Source organism: Chlorocebus sabaeus, chromosome 17, assembly GCF_047675955.1.
Source record: "Chlorocebus sabaeus isolate Y175 chromosome 17, mChlSab1.0.hap1, whole genome shotgun sequence".
Taxonomy (NCBI): Eukaryota; Metazoa; Chordata; class Mammalia; order Primates; family Cercopithecidae; genus Chlorocebus; species Chlorocebus sabaeus.
The window spans coordinates 475614-489362 of record NC_132920.1 but is presented as its reverse complement, the minus strand read 5'-3'; the positions used below and the strand labels follow the sequence as shown (position 1 = coordinate 489362).

Below are 13749 nucleotides of genomic sequence, written 5' to 3'. Positions count from 1 at the left end.
GAATAGGTATAGAAACAAAGAAGAAAATGCCTTTGACCAGAAAAATGCTTTTCCAGGTTCCTTCTTTTCTTTTTAGATACTGTCAAGAAAGCTGTGTTTATTTTATTGAATTCTTTGACTTCCGTTAGAGAAATCTTATTTTAGAGAAAGATAAAAGGAAGGAAAGGCAGATTGTAAAATATTGATGTGGGTTTTATTTTGCTGGTTTACTTACTATTTTTCAGATGAAGGCTTTGGTCTTTGTAGAGGATGGTATGGTACTCAGGTCAGGATCCATACTATCTTTTAGTTCTGTTTATTAATGTCATTTGCAGTTTTTAAAAAATAATTAAAAACCTAGAGAGCACCTACTTTTTGAAAATGTCAGTATGGAAGGAATAATAGGGTTTTAGTATTATTTGTTTGTGGAAACATATTTAAAAAGGTTTGAGTATGGGCGTGGGCGTGGTGGCTCGTGCCTGTAAGGCAGGTGGATCACTTGCGGTCAGAAGTTCTAGACCAGCCCGGCCAATGTGGTGAAACCCCGTCTCTACTAAAACTACAAAATCAGCTGGGCGTGGTGGCAGGTGCCTGTAATCTCAGCTACTTGGGAGGCTGAGGCACGAGAATTGCTTGAACTCAGGAGGTGGAAGTTGCAGTGAGCCGAGATCGCGCCACTGCACTCCAGCCTGGGCGACAGTGTCTGTCTCAAAAAAAAAAAAAAAAAGGGTTTGAAGAATTGTGAGTGCTGGTCATTAAATGCTCCGCTGTGGTTCCAGTGAGTTATCAGATTGCGGTGGGGAGGCGGCCTTCAGGAGATAAGTCCGTTTTTGGTGATAAAGTCTCGACAGCTGACGGTCTAGTGTGCAAACTGGGAACCTGAGGGGCCCTGCAGTGTGGTGGCCGGTTCAGCTGAACCTGGCAAAGCCAGTGAGAGTAACACAGTACAGTTGCCTTGTGGCTCTTTGGGGTGAGTCAGAATTTAATAAATATTTTACCGGTGGACCCAGCATGCATACTTTTTTCTTTCAGCCTACAAGTGTAACAACTTGGCATTTATTGGCTGTCTTTGGCTGTTAAGACCCTTCATATTCCTAAATTTGTAATTGATGTTTTTGCACACAGGGTGTCATGATACTTATAAAAATGTTACTAATTGCTCAGAAAAAATAACCACTTTGAATTGAGACTAGGATTTGCTTGTAAAAGGTCTATATTTCTGATTTACAATGGCAGTTGTCACAAATATATGTGGCCTTTGCATGACTTCAGTTGTAATGATGACAAACTATTTAAACCAAAAAGGAAGGTAGAAACAGGTTCATGTTAAGTAAAAACCTTTGCTAGGCTTTGTTTCTTGAAATCAATACTCAGTTGCCTAACGAGGGTGTTTATGGGTAATGTGTAGGAGACAGTCTGTATATGGGAGCGGGGACAGAAAACAGGAGCTTTGTGCTGTTTTTATATGATCTCCAACTGTTTTTGTGAATTATTACCTGGGAATGGCTGTCTAGAATAGTCAGTTGTTGCACCACTAGTATCTGTTTTATTTCTACATGGGTTTTATGGGCAATGCAAACCTGATTTTCTTCTAATCGGCTTGGCTTTCAGACAGAAAAGACCAATTTCAATTTTCCCACCAAATTTAGAAGACTGCATTTTAAAACAGGAAAACTGACAGCAAATTAATTCTTAATATGAGTGCAGAAGAAAAGAGCCTTAGGTGACTTTACCTTTAGAACTTGTGTAAAAATGGGTGGGCAGTAAGAGTGCCTGCAAGTCCAGAAACTGGGTCAGACAAAAAAAAAAAAAAAAAAATGGAAACAAACTTACGTTACTTAATACAACAGAGTGTAAACTATATTGCTAAAAAGTTAAAGCTACAAAAAATATGTGTAGCATGCACACAGAGAACTAGCAATGCCCACTTTCATTGTCGCCTCCCCGCTCCGTCTTCCATCCACCAAATCAAGAAAGTGTGTTCTCTTCGATGCACACGCGGAATAAGACGACTGCAGCCAGGCCTCACTCTGGGGGCGGCGAGGGCGGTCTCAGAGCCTCACTGTGGGGGCGGCGAGGGCGGACTCAGAGCCTCACTGTGGGGGCGGCGAGGGCGGTCTCAGAGCCTCACTGTGGGGGCGGCGAGGGCGGTCTCAGAGCCTCACTGTGGGGGCGGCGAGGGCGGTCTCAGAAGGAGCCCCGTTGATCTGCATGCTGCATGGTCATTGCTGCAGACAGTCCTCATACTGGAAAGCAAGTGCTGAGGTGTGAAGAACGTGTCAGTTGTGTCTCTTCGCTCAGTGCACAGGCCCGGGTCTTCCCCTGGCTTGGGGCTAGCTGTTTTTTAGAAGGTTTAAATCTGACCTTACACTGCCGTCTAATGGAAAACGTGTCTGTTCAGGGTGGCAGGAATTGTCAGTGACTGAAGCTGTGTGTTTTGATTCCTCGATGAAAACATTTTGTGAGTTTATACGTGGGGTCTATGTCACTTTCAGTCTAACTCTGTGCTAGTGGATTTAAAATGCAGGCTTGGTTTGAATTACTCAGAGCATATTTTGCTTTTCCTGATGTGTTTGAGCCAGCACTTCACTTGGAAATTGAGAGTCCAAAATCCAGTTATTCTGAACAAACATACGAGTTTTTACCATGCTTCATTAGCTGTGTTGACGTGCTACTTCTCCCTTTCCTATTGCTGTTATTAAGGACATTAGCAATTCTCTCCATTTGAAAGCAGCTCCCCTTTCACACTCTCCTGCATTGTCGTCTTTACGGATTTGTAGTTATGATTGTATTTCCTGTCTAAGACCCTCTGGTTCTCTGTTTGACAATAGAAGTACCAGGTTCAAATCTCGACTGTGTACATGTAACCTATCAGAGGCCATTTCCTCATCCGGAATATGGAAATATTTAACTCAGTTATTGTCATGAGAATCAAATAATACTTAGGAAATTAGTCTGTAAGATATAAATAAGTATAAATAATAAAAATAATAGCAAATAACATTGTTGAGCATTTATCATGTGTCAGAAACTGCTACGGCTTCCACAAGCATTATCTACTCTGATCTTCAGAACATTCCTGAGAGGAATGGATTGTGATCCGTTAGTAATGGAATAACTTCTGGAGATTATTCAGGCGGATCGAGCAAACATTGAGACTGAACCCAGAGCCTGTGCCCTCAGCCGCTGCTTACAACTGCTGCCTCCGTTGGGAGTACTGAGATGAGCTGCCTGTACTTTTGCAGCTGTGTTACCCGTGGAGCTTCATGGACTCTGGCATTGGTATTCATTTTTTGTTTTTTCCAAGTCATCTATTTCACATTTTTGAGGTGTTTGCATAAAAGATCAGTATATTTAGGCATGTATTTTGCAATAGAATATTGAATCAGAATGCCTTCACCTGCAAGTAAGAGAAAATGAAGACATTTGATTTAAACAAAAATGCAATCTACTTTTTCATAATACACAATATTCACTGATGGTGGACTCCAAAGGTTGGTTGAGTCAGTAACTCAGTCATGTCACCAAGATGTGAGGAGCCTGAGTTTGCTGGCTGTTCTGTTGCCCTTAGCATAAAACACGTTTCCTTAGCAATTCCTGTGGTTGGAGCTGGACATAATGACGTTCTCAGGCAGAAAGATGCTCTCTCTTCTTGGTTTCCCTTCTTGAAAGTACGGAGACCTTTCCCAGACGTGCTCCGGCAGACCATTCCTCAGGCATCACTGTTCAAAAACAAGGTCGCCCAGTCAGGAGCGGGGAAATAGACAAATGTGGCTGGCTTAGGGTGGTTCATCTCCCCCAGTTAAGGGGCAGGTGGGGGCTGTGTTCCAGCAGAGAGGGTCCAGGGTGATTGGTGGGTCACAGCCAGCGGTGTCCACTCTACACGGGCTCTGTGTGTCCGGGCAAGGTTCATCCTGGCCTTAATTGTGTGATTCGGGGAAGATTATTTGACATCTCTGTGTTAGAATTTCACCATCTTGAAAATAATGTCTGTCTTGTTCTTGTAAGTCTGATTTCTGCTGTAAGTCTCAATACATGTCTTCCCGTTAAGATCAGCCAAAGAGTTTTAATGTCTTCAGTAAGAACTCTCAGAACAATCAGCTCCGTCTTAGGGGAGGTGGTATTTTGACCAAGAGACGTAGTGCTTCTCAAATTCTACCTGGCCCGCTTTAGGGGCCTTAAGGAACGACACGTGCGGGGGGTGGCTGGCGGATGGACGGGGCTCGAGTCTCAGCGTCCAGCTCCGGGATCTTGGGCCTCCCTGCTCACTCCAGTGCGGAAGCCGAGTCTCAGGCTCTGCCTCCCGTGTCCTCCCAGCAGCCCGTGGTGCATGGCATGTTCGTGGCTGAAGAGCTGGGAGCGCGGGGCCAGTGGGGACCTCGCCAGACCCACTGCTTTCTCGCCAGGGGCCCCACTGCTGGGGACTGACTAGACCCATCCCTGCTCCTTCTGAGGATGAGGGAGGTGGGGACTCCTGGGGGTGGGAGAGTTTCTTAAAATCTTAATCCCTCTCCTGGAGCCCTCCGCTAGACGTCAGGCCTTTATATTATGATATAGCTGAGAGCAGTTTAGATTTGTAAAAATAACAATTGATAATGCATTGTAAGTGAGATGTTACCAGAGTTTTAAGTGTCAGGGGAATTTTAAAGACGGAGTACTGAATGGAAAGCTCTGAGCTGCTGGTTCACGTTGTGCAGCACCGTCAGTACCACCAGCGTGAGTGTTGTAACTGTTTAGGACAGAGCCCTTTTCTCTGTGTGCTGTGTGCATTCTATTTTTTTTTTTTTTTAATTTATTTTGGCTAAACACGTGGAGTATGATTTAGCTGCCAGACCCACGGGGACTCTGTGTTCTTAACTGTTTCTCCAGGGCGTGCAGCTGCTGTATTTTTGAGTTTTGTGTCTGCATTTTATACTTTCTTGCCCTACTTGCTGCCATTGTGTCACAGATCCTTTCTTCACGTTGTCAGCTCTTAACACTAGCAACCTCCGTTCATGTTCCTTCCCTGTTTACTTTTGGGCAGAGAAACACCAAGGCACGGGGAAGTTCCAGAGGCGTCGGGGAGGGGCACAGAAGCTGTCTGACTTCTCAGCCTTCTTTTGTTTCTTTTTTCTCAGCTGCGTCCTTATGTTACTTGGAATTCATTCCTGCTACATGAGGCTTTCTTGTACTTAAATTATGTGTGAAGACTGTTGTTAGTAGGAATTTAGTTGATATCAGTAGTGCATTTTGATTCTGTTCAGACCATTTAACTCTCTGACCAAGTGAAGCATGAGACACCACATTGAATGGCCGTGTCTAGAAGGAAGGTTGACAGAAACATGGTCTGCAGCCACCATGACTTCTCCTGCCCACGATGACACGCCCTACTGATTGGTCATGTCGTTCTTTCTAGCCGAGTGGAGACGAAGCCTGTGATCCCGCACGCCGTCTTCCAGGCAGATGCTGCTTGCCGGTGAGAGCAGGACTGCAGAGGAGGCACTTCTGGGTCACTTAGCCGGGGTTCCGCATGTCACAGCTTAGCCTAAGCCTCCACTCAGTCGCTATATTCCCCCAAAGCTCTAACTTGGAGGCATGGGGTACAAATAAATAAAGTGAGAAAAACTTCCAGAGGTGAAAGGATTTTCTTACTAAGTAAAGTATGAGAACCAGCATGAAGAATCCAAAGCAAAATAAACTTCTAAAAACTCAAAGTTCTCCACCTCCCTCCCAGAGCTGCTGACTGGTGAAAACGACCAGCAAGCTAATGAATGCCACACGCATGCATCAGGAGGATTCAGGCTGTAAATCTTTTAACTTGTGAAGCTGGTGAGGAAAGATGCAAGGTCCACTCAGTCTAAGTGGAAGTGGTGCCACCTCCTAAAATCTCATCTGTCTTCTCTTCTGTTATCATAATTCTAAGCAAGGCATCCCCCACCCAATCAGAAAAGGAACACAGTGAAGCAGGGCCGTGTTACGGAATGTGAACGGGCTGTCCTGTCCTGGCTGAGATGCTCGTGCAGTAGGCATTTGACTGTAGAGTGAGGGGCGTCTCGCGGTGCAGGGTTGATAGGGGAACTCCTTGAGATCTGGTTTTGCAGCTCACGTCCCCTGTTCTTCTAGGGACCACAGAGGGAGAGGATGTGTGGAGAGGCGAGGAGGATTTGTGCAGAGAGATCTATGGGGAGCGCCGGGCTAGGCTGTGAAGTGGGAGGATGCAGAGTGTGTGACCGTCGTCAGTTAGGCCTGGTGAGTGGGACCTCCAGGTGACAGTGCTCCCTGCAGCTGTGAGACACAGAGCCTGCGTGGACAGTAGAGGTGGCTGCATTTTAGGGGTGTTCTCCATGCTCAGGTGAGCAAGCAACGTGCTAGAGAGAGTGGGCTCCAGGCCGTTGGAAGTTGTGCCTGTGGGCACTGGTCACCTGAACGTGGAGAGGTTCCAGCAGGGAGTGTCTGTGGTAAGACTGAGAGACCCCTGGAGGCTGCGGAGTGGCAGGAGGAAGCAGATGCATCCGTGAGTCATGGCTGGAGGGTCCTCCAGAGCCCTTTAGGGAACCTGTGAAAAGCCCACAAGACTCAAGTGGGTTTGAATACCTGGCAGGCAGACAGCACAGGCCCCAAAGGACATTCCATTCTTACTTCTTTATCCATCCCACCCTTAACCTGTACGACAGAGCTGCCATGTTTCCCCCAAACCAGCAAGCAGCCTGTTAACCATTGACCTTGGCCGGGAAGAGGGAAGAAAAACATGTTACCTTTGGGTGAAGTTGGAGTGTTGACCACGGGCTAAGCTGCCTCATTTCTGAATTGAGGCTGTGTTTGTAATGAGACAGCAGGACTCTCCCAGAGAAGAGTAAGTACCACAGTCACCGGACCTACCCACATTAAAAATTCTTTTGGGGCCAGAGTCATTTCCCCGCTGCGTAAGTGTTAAAGAGATGCTGCCCTATCAAATAATGTGTGTCTGGTTTATACCTTATGAGTTGGGCTTGTCCAGTGTTTCGGGGTGGGGGACGGCAAGTCAGACGAGCAAAGTACATACCCACGTGGTGGAAACCAGCATGCGGACCATGTAGTCCCTTGGAGGCTGCTGAAGCGTCAGGTTTCAGGCCTCGAGCGGCAGAGATGAGCTCTGAGAGACAAGCAGGTTCGGTTCCTGGACGTGCTTTGATTTCATCCTGCAAACGGGCGGCGGGGGCAGCAAAGGCTGCCAGCTTGTGGGCCTCGGTGGGCACATCTGGCATCCCAGCATGGAACCTGACCTATAGCAGATACTTGATGAGTGTTCGGATGAATATGTAAATGAATTGATCCAGAAGTCAGTCTTAAGCATGTCGGCAAGATGAGGGAGCAGCAGATTATGTGTATACCCTGTTGTTACCACAAGCTTTTCTTCAAGTCATGCTAGACATGGATGCAAATGTGGCTGCTTTGTGATTAGATGTGGTTTTATTAGTACTTTGGTGATTTCTTAGGCAGTACATCTTAAAACAACTTTCATATAGGTTTTAACAAAAATCATTTTAACAAAGTGATTTAATATTTTAAAATTTCACTGTATTCAAATTTTGATTTTTATACATTGAGTGGGGATTGATGTCATATTTCGATAGGTTTAATAAAACCGTCAACTCAGCCTGATATCTTAATCCTCTTTAAACCTTATATTCTTTTATTGATGTAATTTCTGTATTTCAACTAGTTTCCTATCTTTTCTATATGTAATCAAAGTTTACATGTTAGAAAAATCAGCCATGATGTGGGAAGTGTATTTTGTACATATATACAAACATATTCTGGGTAATGTATGATTAATATGTATTGTTGTAATCGTTTGTATTCGTATGTGTTACACTGGATACTCAGTGATATCTGTTCCATTTTTGTCATAATAACCACTGAAATCTATTTTTAAACCTTTTTTCCCCTCAGAAGTAAATTTTCCCAGAAGGACTTAGAAATGCTGTTCCATGGAATGAGTGCCGATTTCACAAGTGAGAATTTTTCAGCTGCCTGGTATCTTATAGAGAATCACTCAAACACCAGGTTAGTGGATATGGGACTGTCAGCTGTAAAGGGTTTCACTCAGGTGCTAAAAATTGAATTACTCGATAACTTGAGTTTTAGGTCTGGCTCTGGCTACAGTTACATAGTTTTAGGTCTACGAGCTCTTTGACTTCGGGTTTGCCCGTGAACATCTCAGGATGTCTGTTTCCTTATTTGTACAATGAGATGATTCTTTAGAGGCCTTTCATTTCCCACTGTCATTTTATGTTCAATATATTTCATTATTGGTGCAGGTTATTAAAAATTTATGGAGTCTTAGCTGGGGACTTCAACTGACACGTGTGAGTGTGATGTCTCCCTACTCAATAACATGCGGATTTTAAGTTCTGGTGTAGAACGTGGAACGCGCTGCCTTCTCTGACCATAGGGCAAAGGAAGATGAGTTGGTTTATCATCGTGTAAGGACCTGCCTTAAAATTAGCAAAAAAGTAGACAAAGTCATATATCAAATTTGAAGGTTCCCTTTTGTCTTCTAATTACATTTTACTCTCTACAAGAGCAGGTTTGTAGCTTATTTGCAAGATTGATTTAAAATAATTATATTCCACAAAAACGTTTGGATAAATCAATGGTTTATTGCTTAAAACTTAAACTATTGATAAATCAGTGTGCTAAAATATACCTTAATATAAATGTTTCATTCACTTATTAGGATGAAAAGCATTACTAGAAAACATGAAGAAAAGTTGGCATTTTAATACGTAGGGTAAATTTAACCTGATTGCTTTTTAAAGCAAATGTCCAAGGTGAATTTTTTCATTGTAGAAGATGATTCTAATTTTATATTACAGATGTAAAATTTATATTGTTATAAGTCAGAATTGAGATCCGTTTCTTGTGTAGGTCTATCAAGAATACGTTTAAAGTTTTATAGCCAGATTTTCTTAGCTCAAATGGACATACAACTTCAGAAATACAGAGGCCTGCCTTCACTTTTCTCTGCTTTAGATATTGAGATAAGATACTGTGGTCTTCCTAGTTATTTAAGTTGTGAATTGACCCACAGGATTTACATAATTTTATTATTAAGGACAGAGGACTGAGTATTGATGAGTAGAACATTATGCTCAGTGTTCCACAGTGCTTCAATGAATGTACAAAGCAGTTACACCTTTGAAATATTGTCTATCACTGGATGATCTGTGTCTTCTTATCTGGTACAGGATGTTCAAAACTCTTTATCTGGTAAGTTGTATATATTATATATAGGTTATAAAAACATTACACATTTACTTCTTAGGGGTCTAATGTATTTGGAATTACCATTGAGGGCCCCAACACTCGTATAGCTGTTGTAATTTAGGCATTCGTAATAAAAGGTTTAGGTCTACGGAACAATTTGAAAGCTTTTTGTTTTCATCTGGCTTCATGTGGTATTAATCTGTATGCTGCTTAGCATCGGTTTTAGCATGTGAAGTGTTTTCCACCGAAGGAGTTTTGTTTTCTTTTTTGCGTGTTAGGAGTGTCAAACGTTTGATTTATTTTCTTTCAGTTTTGAGCAGCTCAAAATGGCAGTCGCCAACCTCAAGAGACAGGCGAACAAGAAGAGCGAGGGCAGCCTGGCCTACGTGAAAGGCGGTCTCAGTACCTTCTTTGAGGCACAGGATGCCCTCTCAGGTAAGGCGATCCTCAGAGCCATCTGCCGGCAGCTTCCTCCGTGGAAACTTGACTCTGCCTGCAGGGTGTTTACAGGGTGTGAATTGGGTCTGTTTTTATCAAAGTAGAGATCTAAAATGTGCCATAAATACTTGTTGCAGAGTAGGCTGGCATCTCTTTGAAGACTTGGTACTTTAAAAATTTATCTCTGAGGCTTTTGTTAACCCATCTTACATGTGTGAAATGGGAGACTGCTTTAACTCTCTGTGATGCCCACACTCCAGGGCTGATAAGAAATTAAATCCCAATGCGTAAAATTTGAGGATTTAAAAAATCCTCTCTCAACCATCAATATCTTACAGATGTGACTAATTCTGTAAATGCCACCCACTGTGTGTTCACTTTAGAAAGGCGGATGACAGGACACCGGTCTCTTCAGCCCTTCTCGCCCAGGCCCCCACACGTGCACGCAGGCAGCTCTCACTGTGCCATCATCTGTGTATGAGAGGGACGTTGTGTGGAGTACAGATGTCATAGCTTTAGACATGTTAATGCAAGATGTTGAGAGAGTTTTTTTTTTTTTAATAAAATTGCCTTTAATTAATAAAAGTTTAATTATTGCTATTTAGTAAAAAGCAATCTATATTAATAAAAGTTAACTCAGTTCTTTTTAATAGCTAAGATACTTAAAACTAAGTACCCGTATAGCTTAAGCATCCATTACTGTAACCGTACATTGAGGCCACATCTTCTTCAGTTCGGGAAGGTAAATTTTAAAAAATTATTTTGTATTCCTGAAGTATAGACATTCTTTTACTGTTTTAAAAGTCCCCCTCCCCCATCTCTACTAAAAATACAAAAAATTAGCCAGGCATAGTGGGTGCCTGTAGTCCTAGCTCCTCGGGAGGCTGAGGCCAGAGAATTGCTTGAACTTGGGAGGCGGAGGTTGCAGTGAGCCGCGATCGCGCCACTGCACTCCAGCCTGGGTGACAGAGTGAGACTCTGTCTCTAAATAAGTAAATAAATCAGCCCCCCTCTTCCTGTGCCGTATGTGCTTAATTGATCTCCGACACATTAAATGTGTAAGTGATGCAGCTTCTTCCTTGCAGGAGGGGTAAAATGTGAATGCCTGGGGGAACAGAGGAGGTTGGTGCTCTTCCTTGATAAGTACATGTGCCTTACGTTTCTTGGTGGTTGCCGTTCTCTCTTTGTGCTCATTGCTGTTCTCTCTAAGTCACCGATAGTGAGTCTTAGCATGTCAGGAAGAAAACCTGAGCATGTGTGAACAGAGTTTGGCATTAATCAGATAACGTGGTTATTCATATGCCCAGTAGCTGCACAAATGCTTCCCACAAATTACTGTAATTAAAATGATTTATCTTAGCAACAAGACAAGTTTGGTGTTTCCACCCTTTTTAAAAAACATATTTACATATGCATATATATTTGTGTTTATGCTTTTTGCTTCTGTAAATGGCTTCACTCTTGGCAGATCTTAAGAAGTTTTATTTGTTACACCAGATTTATGTAGTCACATTTATTAGTCATTCACCCTAGACGTATGTTAGCAACTTTAAATTTAATAAAGATGATGCTGACCAGCTACTAATGAACACATGAACTTATAGCATATAGGAAGTGATTATAATAGTAAATTTGTACTTTAGACACATGTATTTAGCTTTTATGTTTTTTGAAATAAAGGAAATGCATATTATAGAAAATACTAAATAGATAATTAGCAAGAGTGTCTATTGTAGATATAATCACATTAACATTTTAATGTATTTCCTTTTATCTTCTTTTCTTAGCTTATATGAGTATCTATTACAAAGTTGGGTTTATATTGTATGTAGAATTGTGTGTGCTAGAAACCTTTTATTCTTTAGGTAAAACCTGTTGCACGCCTCTAAGTGATTATGTTAATTTACTATAGGATTCATACCTTTTTTTTTTTTTTTTTTGAGAAGGAGTCTTGCTCTGTTGCCAGGCTTGAGTGCAGTGGCGCAACCTCGGCTCACTGCAACCTCTGCCTCCCAGTTTCAAGCGATTCCCCTGCCTCAGCCTCTGGAGTAGCTGGAACTACAGGTGCACACCACCACACCCAGCTGTTTTTTTGTATTTTAGTAGAGACAGAGTTTCACCATGTTGGACAGGATGGTTTTGATCTCCTGACCTCGTGATCTGCCCGCCTCGGCCTCCCAAAGTGCTGGGATTACAGGCGACAGCCACTGCACCCGGCCTATTAGCTTTTTATAACTTTTTCTAACTGTAGTCTTAAATGAAATTGATGTGTAGTTTTGTAAAAGGCTTTTTTGGTCAGGTTTGAGTGTTACTGTTACGTGGTAACGTGCGGATCTCCATGTGTTGCTCTGTGTGCTGTCAGTGGCCATGTAGAATAGGAGTTACATGGTTCAAATTTGACAGAGCTGGTATGTAGTTGCTCAGGTAATTTGGTTTTACTTTTCTATTATGAATATTTTCGAACATGTGAAAAGCGGAGATGAAAGTATAATCAACTTCTGTGTACCTGTCACTTAGATTTAACAATTATTGCTCTTTTTTTATACTCACTTTTGAGGTTGGTTGGTTTGCATCTTGCTGATGTATTTTAAAGCAAACCTCAAGCAGCATGGTTTCCTCCTAAGTACCTGAGTGTCAGTCTCCCAAGTAAGGGTAAGGACATTTATGTGCATAATCACAATGATATTATCATAGTTAACCACATTAGCAATAATTTTTAAATATCATCTCATTCCCAGTTCAGATTTCTCAAATTATCCCCAAACTTGTTTTTTTATAGTTGATATGTCCAAATCAAGATTCAAATAAAATTCAGGCATTTCACTTAATTTTTAAATCTCTTAATCCTCTTTTAAACTAAAACCATCCCCTCACCTTTCTTACCCTGTTTCTGGTTTTTTTTTTTTTTTTTTTTTTTTAAATGGAGTCTCACTCTGTTGCCCAGGCTGGAGTTCAGTGGCGCGATCTCGGCTCACTGCAACCTCTGCCTCCTGGGTTCAAGCGATTCTCCTGCCTCAGCCTCTCGAGTAGCTGGGATTACAGGCGCCACCACCACGCCCAGCTGATTTCCACACCCAGCCTGTTTCTGGTTTTTCATGCCACTGATTTGTTGAAGAAACAAGGTCATTTGTCCTGGAAGGTATCCCCCACTCTGAATTTGACCGATGACTTCCTCATGGTGTCATTTAACTTATTTTTCTTGCCATTACATTGCTTGGACTTACCTAATTGGGTGTTAGATAGATTCACTTTCAGCATTTTCAGGCACGGATAGTGCTGTGTTTCCTGGTTCATCACACCAGGCAGGAGTGCATTGGCGTCTGGGGCCTCTCCTGAGGACTGAATCAGTAGCTTCAAGGGAGGATTGGGAGCCAGCAGGTGAGACAGATAAGTGTGTGTACACACACACACACATGCACACGCACACACACGTATGCTTTTCAACCCTTTGCTATCTCTGCTTTATTTTGATTTTGTTTTCCCTGAAATTCTCTATTTTATCAAGATTTTCATGTTTTATTAGCATTGCATTCTAATTTTTAAATTATTTAAAATTCATGTTATAGGCCCTTTCATTATCTGTTTTATTTGTATGTTCTATGTGATTTTTTTTAACATTGATTTTTTAGGGATATCTTTTTTGTGTTTTTAAAATGTGTAATTTTAATTTTCCTCCTTGACTTGGTAGTTTTTAGTAAATTTTTGTTTTCGTAGTCTGTTCTTATAGTACTGTGAACAGAGAAAATGTTTATTAATATATATTAAGTTTTTGTAAGTATGCCAAAAATTAAAAAGGATGGACAGACATGTTTTCTTCAGGGTCCACTATCTGATATAATATCGATGCCTGATTAATTATATTATTTAAATCTAGCTTCTTTATATTAAACATGGCAGACAAATCTCCATCTTTAATTTTGATTCTGTCAGCTTTTCTTTGTGTGTAAAGCATGTGTTTGCTTCGTAACTTCTGGTTCTTAGATTCTCTTGATGAGAATGTATTCTTAAGTAGTCCCCGAGATTTCCCTTGGTTTGGTGTTTTGCTAGATGGACTCACAGAACTCAGGGAAAGCCGTTGTACTGAGTTACGGTTCATTACCGGGA

The 13749-nt window shown here is 42.0% G+C and overlaps 1 protein-coding gene across 5 annotated transcripts in view; it reads left to right on the top strand.

The window, feature by feature from the left end:
- EXOC2 (exocyst complex component 2) overlaps window positions 1-13749 on the top strand; it is a 204607-nt gene that overhangs the window by 64944 nt on the left and 125914 nt on the right. For all 5 annotated transcript variants that reach the window (XM_073005611.1, XM_007973874.3, XM_073005610.1 and 2 more), the window contains 2 exons: window positions 7891-8004; window positions 9518-9642. In XM_073005611.1, the coding sequence (XP_072861712.1) occupies window positions 7891-8004; window positions 9518-9642 (239 nt within the window). The remainder of the gene's footprint in view (window positions 1-7890; window positions 8005-9517; window positions 9643-13749) is intronic.